At 33.3% G+C, this 11,543-nt stretch overlaps 1 protein-coding gene across 1 annotated transcript; it reads right to left on the bottom strand.

Moving 5' to 3' along the window:
* Positions 1 to 4,511: 4,511 nt before the first annotated feature.
* LOC110786358 (uncharacterized) lies at positions 4,512 to 5,460 on the bottom strand. The gene has a single exon (XM_021990903.2). It carries the CDS (start codon positions 5,373 to 5,375, stop codon positions 5,022 to 5,024), a length of 354 nt encoding a protein of 117 aa, XP_021846595.1. The 5' UTR covers positions 5,376 to 5,460; the 3' UTR covers positions 4,512 to 5,021.
* Between the last annotated feature and the right edge of the window lie 6,083 nt (positions 5,461 to 11,543).

Below are 11,543 nucleotides of genomic sequence, written 5' to 3'. Positions count from 1 at the left end.
TCTAAGCAATAGTATGATAATACTTTTACAAAAGGCTAAAGTAAAAGGAACCAGCAAGAAGCTAATTTGATTTTATAAAGTTTTTTAATGATGTACAAATAAAGTACTTAAAATTCACATGAAAATGATGTTTGACTGCTTTTTAATGGACCAAATAGCATCTAACCAACAAGATAGTCCATAAATAGTTCCAAGTATTAAGAGATTTCATTCAATTCATGTTAATGTGGCCTCTCAGCATGCCGATAGGAACCCTTGCTAAAATAAGATAGGAAAAAAACCCTCGTATCATTCCTACGTCAGCTGTGAAATAAGACCCTACCAACCTCATCTCTATTGGTAGGACCAAGTTATGAGGAGAGACTTAGGGTCAACGGGTCGCTATGCTATGGATCATAACCTAAAGTTTTGAACCCGCCGTGCACCTGATCCACCTATATATATGGATCTTATCTATTGTGAAAGCTACTTAACCCCAATCATCCTACTAAATAATTACTTGATAATCCATTTGCAATCTCTGACTTAAGCACTGGAAGGTGATCCTCGAATCTTCCCAAGGGTAGCTTAACATTCCTACTTGTCCAGAGTCATACCAGAGCGCGCAGGAAATCCGATGTATGAACCATGCCTCTCCGATCCAACCGTTCTCATTCCATACAGGACAACCTCTTTACTCAAAAGTACATGGTTACATTTGGTTCAACTTGTATCTCTTCAGATAAGCGGTAATAAATAATGGTAAATTATATGTAACTTTATGCCCGTGCTATTATGCTCTTAAGAACACCTTTATTGGTAAAAACACTTTAAAGACTACTTCAGGAAGATTCAGAACTGCAACTGAGCGAAGGGAACCTCTCAATAAATCGAGGGTTCTGATCAATCAACAAATTAAAATTTGGGTAAGTGATGATGATCACATATGTTTTTGGTTAGTTCGACATCCATTTCCGGGATCCAGTTTTGGTTCTGTTTTCTGTTACTGATCTGCATATTCTGCAGATAGTTTGGTAAACTTATAATGTAAAAGTTCAGAAGAAGTGTGATTTTAACAACTAGTATTATTGATTGTGTTTATGCTGTCATGATTTTCATAAACGAAGGCTTGATCCCCAGTCCCTGCTAATGCTATATGACCTATAAATTACAGCATGTTTTGGACTCTTGCTATCTAACTGAAACTGGTTAAGCGGCCATTATTGTTACCAGAGACTGCATCAAAGGTTCAAAACTCTAGTTTTATTCAGAAACAATTTAGCCTCAGGACCTTAGCAAACTCCATATACAACTCGGTCTTAAAAGGGAGTCACGGACTAACGAAACCAAGTTCCTATTCAAAACTACCCACATTTTATATATGTGTCATCCGCCCAGCCGCCTTAACATCAGTTGGAATTCACTTACTACGTTGGGTAGGGTTTAAAACGTTTTTATGGAAAACGATTTTCCCCTTTTTCAATCATTTTACGTTGTTTGATTTTTGGCATGGATTTCAACAATTTTCCATAACTCCCCAGAGATGGAAAAATATTTTCCATTTGAAAGGGAGGGAAACCACTTTTCCACCTTTCCTCCCTCTCATTTCTTCCCCTCAATCTTTACCATCTTCTCCCATTTCCTTTTAGAAAAAAAAAAACAAAGGAAAACTAGTTTGAAATTATATTTTCCCTTGAAAAATGTTTTCCACAGAAAATCATTTTACACTGAAAACCTTTTACACCATACCAAACGGTGCCTTAGAGCATCAACACTCATGGGGAACCCATGACCTTCTCTCCCCTCATCTCATTGGTCCACATCATTTTCCACTAACTTTATCACATAACCTTCCCATTTCACAATTTCATACCTACATTCATTAACCTCTCCATTTACCTTCTCTCTCCTACTTTTCCATACCCCACTACCTTTTCTAATAAATAAGATTTGTTATTAATTAAATCAAAATTTGTTAATTATAATTAAATGATTACCATTTAATTAATCGGATTAAATAATTATAGTACGTTTAAAAAAGCGGAATTTTTAATTACACTAATTTAATCGTTAATTGCTATTTGATCGTTAATTTTATCATTAATCGCGCTGATGTTGATGATAATTTTTATCATTGGAACAAATAAATACTTAAATAATAAGATTTGTAATTTGGTTTAGAAATAAAACAATATAAATTCATTAAAGAAACATAGATGAAATAGACATGAAACCATACAATTTTTATTTTTTTAAAATATTGCAATAATTTAAATAATCAGTCGTCATCGATAGACGAGCCACAATTTTGCCAAATATGTTGAGTCAGGTGTGGCTGTTTGTGGTAGTGGGTTATGCTTGGGGATCACTAGTTTTATTGGATGCTTCCCATATTATTTGCCTCCCCATTTCTTTTCTGATTATGAGATAAATCTCACATTCATGGGAACCCTCCCTTTTCCATTTTTTCTCAAATGGGAAGGGTAAAATCCCATAAATATTGATGCTCTTAGTTCAAAACTGATTCACCCACTACTCCAAACTGTATATTTTGCCACAAACTGTATGATGCCTTTATAACTTGTACTGCTTACAAGTTCAGAATCACAAAATTTTATTTGCTTAACAATAATCAAACAGTTTGGAACCAAGGAAGTATGCTGTATTGCTATCTGCATCTTGTAGTAGCAAGTAGCAACATCTGGCTGCAAATCTGCAATCTTCAACAGTTGATCGCATCTTACTGCTAGTCTACCAGCCTTTTCGTTATGTTATCATTTTTTTTTTTCTTTTTTCTTTCTTCTGACAAGAGCTAACTAAATTAGTTATCATATAAATACTAACACAAGCAGGCATAGCTTAATTACAGACCTCATCCAACGTGTTTTCAAGGAGCTCGATCCACAAAAGTTTTCAATTAAGCCCATTTGATGTAAACGGAATTCAATTTCTGCTTAAGACTTTAACCAACTACGCTAATTGGCATTCACCTATGCCGATTAATTGTGACTTCTACTACTACTATTAACTCACACTGACAGAGAAGTGTGGGCTTCTCGTGAGTTTGAGGAAACGATGATTCTAGTTTCAAATTCCTATTAGCAGCTCTCATACATCTATAAATGTTTCTTGTGTTTATTTTAGTCTGTTATAATGCAGATTTTATTTTAGTCTGTTATAATGCAGACTCTACTAATCTACTGTCACAAAACAACCACATAAGTTACATTCCAGAGATATATAGGAAATCATAATCTGAATCAATAACCATTACTGTATTATGTACACCATTGTTTTTGTAATTTTAGAAAACTTAACTTACGATACGGAGCACTAAGCACGTCAAATGAGATCGATCTTGACCTAGTGGTTAAGATTGAGAGTCTATGCACACGATAAGTCACAAGTTCAAATTCCCCTCCACCATTGTAATAGATTAAGAAGAAAAATCTTCAACCCAGTACAATATATAGCCGTCTAGCCGCTATAAGAGTACAATTCAAATTTTAATTATTGTACGACTACAATTACATATATGTCCTTACAATATACTCCATTCATCTCCGTTGTTTGCCCCATGCAACAATAGTGTTTTTTATTAAGATTTGATTGTGTAGAATTAAGCAGACACAAAAGTGGAAGTATATGTTCGAGTAAAGTTGTGGTCACATGAACTTTTATGTTAATGAGACAATATTTTAGAGACGGCCTAAAACGTCAAATAGGGCAAACAAAAAAGGATAGAGGGAGTACCTTAATAACCGCGGAAGCCGCCTTTCTTGTTCATATGTCAGGGCCAACGGCCCCCAAGGGGGTTGTAGGGTTCTATGTGTTGTGTAAAACTAAACCACATGATCCATCTATGGAGCTCATGCAGGTCCCCGTCATATTGTTTAAGTTTAGTTTCCATCACACACCTAAAGTCCAACATTTAGGCTTATTATATTTTGTCATTTCTAATTTTGTTTGATTTTCTATGGCGTACTAATTTTAGCCAATAAGTCGCCTGAGTTGTTTATTTGTACCAATGTGACAAATGTCACTTTCTGCCATATTTCAAACTATTCTTTAATTATTTTTCAATAATAATTGAGACTTAATTTACAGCTTGATTTACGCTCTTACTATAGGGAATCACATGGACAAGAGTGCTACATTATGCTTCCCCTCTCTCTCTCTATACAAATTAAATTTAATATGTCTACAAAAAGAATGATAAATTATCTTAGGATTCTGCATAATGTAAGTTTGACGTTCTTGTAAAAGACTATTTGACAGCTTACTAATCATTAGACCACATATCATGTCACAATCTCTTACACATTTGTCATACTATAGTATCAGTCATCCTCTAACGGTTAAGGAAGTGTAAAATGTTCTAGCTGAAAACAACCAAAGAGACTAGGAACATGTGTACGATTATAAGTCACATGTTCGAATCTCCTTGTACGACCCTTTATAATCAGTAATATCTTGTGTTGTGGCTCATTAGAAACAAAAATAAAATAGAATGAAGAAAACAAGGATGGAAGTAAAGTATAATAGATGGCAAATTGATATCATAAGATCTTCATACAAGCATTTCAATCTATCTCAAAAAATATTTACACATGTGGATGTTCAACACCAAACCTTTAAAGTAACCCATGTAAGGCAAAAAGACCTAAAAATTTCCAATTACCTTGCTCCAACCCACCCAAAAAGAGTAAATCAAGAGCAAACCTCAAATGACAAATCTATCATCTACGTTACTACGTACGTGGATGACAACTAACTTAACCGGTAAAGTGTTGGGAGAGAAACAATATTCCACACCTGATATCGAATCTCGTTTACCCTTTACAACTCTCTACAACACACCCGAAAAAGGTAAAACAAGAGCAAAACTCAAATGAAAAATCTATCACCTATGCTACTACGTACGTGGATGACAACTAGCTTAACCTGTAAAGTATTGAGAGATCGACAAACAACACCTAAAACCTGAGATCGAATCCAGTTTACCCTTTACAACTCTCTCTACTCACCCAAAACAAAAACCATCATCTATTCATCTCAACAACTTCAGGGATTTCAGTTATACTATCAAGAGAAGGTTTCCAAGAATGACCTGAAACTTTCTTTCTTCCCTTCTCAAGCTCCCCTAAAACATCTTCAATCCTCTTTCCTCCATTGCCATCTCTGTTACTCAACTGCATCATCAACCATTGTAACTCTTCTTTAGTCAAAACCATTTTTACTCTTAAACCATTTTTATTACTCGCAACGTTCTTCACAAAGTCTCCTTCTTTACAAATCATTTCAATTCCCCCGTTTTCTTCTTTCGATTTCCCGCTCTCTTCTCCTCCCCCTCCTTTGAATCTATTAACCTTGCAAGTTTCCATACAATTTCCCATTTTTTATAAAAAATTGTTTGGTGTTTCTTTTTCCGCTCACCAAAAAAATCGCTTAATAATTTTGAGGTAAAAGTAGTAGTAAAGTAATGCATGAAATGAGGGTTATATATATAAAGGGGTTGAGAGTGATTGTACATGTTAATAGTACTTGAGAGACAAAGAGAGTTGATTAATGTACGTAGAAAAATGGGGCTAATTTACATGTGAGATGATTGTCCTTTTGCACTAATGACAACTGACTATGTCTAACCCCCACATTGTTATTGGCCCTACTTTAAATATTTTATCAACTTCCATTTTTAAATTCTAATTTTTAAATATTTTTTAATTAATAATTTTTTAATTATGAGCTATAGTAGACAACACTCTGGTTTTACGGGACTGTTTGTTGGATGCAAAATTAAATAGCTTGCCTTGATTGCATTAAAATAACTACATGCCATTTTTTCAGGAAAAATATAATAGGAAAATTTTACAATTTCAATGTGTTTGAGGTAAGGAATATGGTTAATTAGTTACTTCCCATGTCATTGACCGCATTGTTAAGGATCCTACTACATGTACGCCCTTTATCTTATACACCATGTTTTTTCTATTGGTTGAAATGACATATTTATTGTCTTTCATTCCCATTTTTAGTGGGTTTGATGATGTGTCAACAAATTAATGGTGTTCTCTTGTACATTAGGTGTCATGTAGCTTTTTCCCATTGTTAAGGATGCTTATCAGACAACACAACCAATAACCTACGAGTCGAGTTAAAACTCAGTCAAGCTTTTTCCCATTGTTAAGGATGCTTATCGGACAATACAACCAATAACCTACGAGTCGAGTTAAAACTCAGCCAAGACTCAGCTCGAGTGTGGTCATAAATTCTTTTTTGTACCGAGTATAACGTTTTGTATCTTTTTAAGAAAATTGGTTTTTATTCTAAACTTTATTTTAGATTACATGTTTTATAACATAAAATGAATTTTTAATAATTAAAAAAACAATATACGTTCATTATCTAACTCATCTCGAGTTGAGCTCAAGCCTAATTCGAGCTCGAGTTTTTAATTTCGAGTCAAGCTTCAAAATTTTCAAGCTCGCAAGTTGAGCTTAGTTTCGAGTTCAAGTCAAGCTCAACTCGCATCTATGTTATTGGAGTACTTATTAGCCTTTTAATTTCTAGGGTAAGCAAAAATTGGAAACATTTTCTCGTTATTAATATTTATAAAAAAAATTAAAAGTTAAAATACATATCCATGTACTCCGTACTATAATTAGACATTTATGGCTTTCTTAAAATGAACAATTTCATACAAGTACGCGTAATTTACAAGATACCAAACTAAACAGAACACTTAATTAACCAACGGATTAACATCTTACAACGTCGACAAATAGAGTTTCTACAACAAAACAAGTTGAAAAAATCTATCAATCATGCAATTTGTAACAAAAAAACAATCATATAAACATCACATCTAATTTAACAGTGTGAATTGATTTTAGTTAGGTTAAAAACAGCCAACATTCTTGTCATTTCAAGTTAAAAAGCAAAAGAAATCACATTCTTTTAACTGTTGTTTTGTGTTTTGTCATTTGCTACAATTTCACACTCCAGGAATATCATCTATCCTTCTTTAGAACACTCGAAGTACACCATCTAAAAGAGTTTGCCTTTAACTAACTAACACGGCCACACGGGTTTACCGACAACTCTACTCCTAAATGAGCAAAACAAGATAACTTATTTCAAAAATCTTCAATTATTTGGAAAATTCACAAATTCTTATTTAAAGGTGGTGTATAAATAAATATTGTACATTAAAGTAAAAATAAAAATGTTCAAAAGTTATTTCAATATGATATACGAAGTATAAGTTATACTTCCTCTGTTCATAAATACTCGCAACTTTAGGTATATTTACACTATTCACATATTCCACTTTGACTATTGTTAGTAATTTACATGTCAAATAAAATATACTCATGTGAGATCTTGTTAAATTCGTCTCAATACATATTTTCAAAATATCAATTTTTTATAATTTTTGCTTGAAGAGAATTTAAGATATTGGCTATCTAAATTGTGCATTGACATGCGTGAAATTGACAAACATTGCGAGTATTTATGAACGGAGGAAATATATTTTTAGTGATCTTTAAGAAATCATCCCTTCAAAATCATTAATAATTAAACATATCCGTAAAAGTTAATCAAAACATGTTAAAAGTTAACGCGATGTACAATAAATTTATTATACAACCGATGCGTACAAGAACTTTTGTAGGAAATTATACTCTTACTGAAAAATAAAGTAGAAAGCCTTTAAGAAAATAAAATTAAAAGTACCATATTTTTAAAACCCAAATGAATATTAAAAACTATAAATTTCGCTTATTTTACACGCGTCGTGTATAGATTTAAGCTACTCATGTACAAATTTGTTTCTTTGTACGAAAATAATCACGGGCGTACTACTATCCAAACGATATACACCTAACCTCTAAATAAGTTAAGCATAAGATGACTAAAAATAGAATATTTAAACCCTAAAATAATTGAAGAAATCAGCTGCTCAAGCGTGAGATTAGGATCCAGAAATTTCAGCTTCATTTTCTGTAGATTTAAAATACAACTAAAATAACTAATACCAGTATTAAATTGTCTGATCATGTCACATAATTTATCATTACGAGTCACGTACGTAGCTCGCATCAAGGGTTTCAACGCTCCATACAAATTGTAATACGTTGTCATACTATTGCATTAGTATAATTAATTACGAGTAATGACAATCAAGAACATGCACCGACAATAATTTAATGATGAATTATTGATTTTTATTTATATGTCCTATTTATGCAATTATTGATTTAACGAACTTATCCCTATATTCGACGTGATCATGACCCATGCATGACGTTCAACCCTCAAAATCCTTCACAAGCCAAGCATGCTACTATGCTAGGGTTATTCCACTTCACTTATAAGTTAAGACTAGTTCAATAAAACAACATTTTGGATAAGTTCAGTAAACATATACGTAATAGTTCAGCTAGTTCTGCCAAATTAAGTTTTTATTGAACACAATAAATTTTCTACTAACAATTTCACACAAATAAGTTTATTTCAAACAATATAAGTTCAATTAAGTTCAGATAAAGTCAAGTAGAACTCAACCTAAACATCTTATACCCTGCACAATAGTAAATCCTTCATAATTCGATACTCCGTACTCCCTCTGTATTTATTTAAGAGATATACTTGCCTTTTCCGACCGTATTTATTTAAGAGATACACTTGCCATATTTAGTAACTTATCAACCCCACCTTCTAATTAAATAATACATCTAATTTACCCTATGACCCACCATCCTATTAAACAAATAATTTTTGAAACCCACCCCACCTCCCACCTCCCACCCCCCCAAAATAACATAGTCCCCACTTATTTACTTATTAAAATTTCTACCCAACCCCACTTGCTTTATTATTTTATTTCATTCAATTTTTCTTCTTAATACTCGTGCTCGGCCAAGTGTATCTCTTAAATAAATACGGAGAGAGTATCATACATACCCCTATTTCCAATGGCATACACCATTCAGTTTGCGCAAAAAAATCAGTTCGAATCCTATCTACGAGTCCAAAATAATACTTCCTCCGTTTGGAAATACTTGCAACGTTGGTCACTTTCACGCATGTCAATGCACAACTATGTTCGTTAACATCTTAAATTCAATACAAGTAAAAGTTATAAAAAGTTGATATTTTGAAAATACGTACTGAGACGAATCTAACAAGATTTCACATGACTATGTTTGATCTGACATATAATCACCAATAATAGTCAAAGTGGAATATGTGAATAGTGTAAAAAAAAACCAAACGTTGCGAGTATATATGAACGGAAGAAGTACAATGTACTCATTACAATACAATACAGGTGGTGTATATCTTACATACAGAGTATAGTGTAGACCAATTACTGACCTATGAAAAGTTTGTACGGAGTAAAATAAACCCAATTACCAGATTGTCAAAAGGTCTGTCTACGTGATGCAACCGTTGTATAGAAAATCATCCGACCCTATATAACATTCATCCCTCAATCCCCCACCCACCTAGAGAACTATTGAGAAGAGACAACTTCTCAACTGTAGTAATAAATCTGGTGACAAAAGACATCACTTTCACAAATCGGTGGAAAACCCAATTAATAATTTTACGACACAAGTGACTCTTTGTTTAGGTAGAAAGAAATGACCAAGTTTTCAACATTATTATTGAATAACTCAATCTCCTTTTTGACCGTTGTGGAAAAACATATCATCCACAAAAAACTTTCCTTTCAAGAGGAAAAGTGTTAACAAATCAAGATTCACAACATCACCTGTTAACAACTTCCATAGATTTGCTAGGTAACTGTGATGGTAGATGATTAATTATTTATTAGCCCAGAGATTTAGCAAATCAGGCCCTAAGATCTTGATTTTGTCGGCTTTTACCATCAACTTTGAAACTAATCTTCAACCTTCTTCCATGGCCTTTTTTCGTCACAAGATTTTGTAACAAAAGTTGAAGAAATCTGGCAAGAATAGTTGTCAAGCATATTAAGACTTGGAATGTCCCACGGCTTCCTAGTACAACCTCCACACTAGTAATCACATGGTAGTGGGCACCAACATAGGAAATTTTCTACCTTGAACTACTTATTTTCATATTTTTACTCATTGTCAATAATTAACAAAAAATTAGAAGACGACTTCAGATTAGGCTCAAATAAGGGATCTGGGTTCGCTCTAGTTCCATGAACAATCTGGAAGACTCAATTCTTAGTACAATGGTTAGGTATAGATAATAGGCGGAAATAAGGAGGGGTTTAAGGGGTTCAATTTGTCACTGACTTAGGTGTTTAAATCTGAAGGTAGTTCTGGAGAAAAATGAATAGGAGAAACTCCTCATATAAGTATTCCGTAGTTAAGTACTCATATTATCCTCGGGCTCTAACATTGCATTCCAGACTCCAGAGTATGCAAACACCATAGCTTGAATAATCAAATAGTAAGATAATTGAAGTTCCCGTCTTTTTGTCCAATCTGAAACATGATTTTACTCTTATCCAGATATCCTTTCACAACTCAAAATCTTAAAAATTGTACGACGATAATGAGACTTTTACATCTCATAATTCATAAACTAACTAGTAACTAAGTTGGACTAATAATACTCCAATAAGTGGAACTTCAAAGGATGCATTCTCCACACATTTACAACTCCAAAATGGTATTTATCTATGAGAAAGTCTTGCGTAGTGAGGCAGTCTCAAAAAAATCACCCTAAGAAAAAGAAGTTACTGTAATTCGTACTCCTAATTCCTAGACAGCCTAGCAATGGCTCCAAACCAATGAACATATCACACTAAATCACTAATAGCAACCCATGCCGCCAAAATGAAGCATATGCTAGTATTGCTACTCCTTACCCAATCACTTCCCTTTTTCAATAAAAAAAAACAAGCTGCTTAGCTAAAGAATGGGCAGGTAACAATGCCCGTGCACCTAAGATGCTACCTTGCCCAACTCCCTTGACTAGCTAGTACTCCCGTAGTAATTACTAATTAGCAAAACTTCCAAACTAGTAATAAAATGACAGTGTAACATTAATAGGGGATCTAATTGACAATGATGCTCATCTAACTTGGTAACAGACTGACAACCCAACTTGTTACTTTTCATGCCATCAACCACAACATGGTTTTATTTCGTCATACTACCATACATGGGACATATAAATTTTCCAAGAATAGGATGAATAAATATCAAAATATTTTCTAATGAACACCAAGTAATCTTGGTGAACTTTTTAGGACAAATTTAACTCCATTTAAATGCAGGTGAGCAACTGGAGGATATGAAAATCTGACCAATCTACCAACTAAGTGTCCAATCCGTTTTCAATTAGTTATGACTAACATAGTAACATGCTAACCATATAGTACTAAATAAAATAATCAAAAGGCACGTTTACTCGAAAACCTCCAACCCTATTATTTTAATCTAAACTCTATTTTTATAGGGGAATTTGTCTTTTTGGCAAGTGTTAATTATCTAACATGTTCCTTTTCCTAGAGAGTTTTATTTTTATTGGGTCGACTTTTACTTGATAAAAAATGG

Source organism: Spinacia oleracea, chromosome 6 (assembly GCF_020520425.1).
Source record: "Spinacia oleracea cultivar Varoflay chromosome 6, BTI_SOV_V1, whole genome shotgun sequence".
NCBI classification, from domain to species: domain Eukaryota; kingdom Viridiplantae; phylum Streptophyta; class Magnoliopsida; order Caryophyllales; family Amaranthaceae; genus Spinacia; species Spinacia oleracea.
This window is presented reverse-complemented; position numbering and strand designations above follow the sequence as displayed.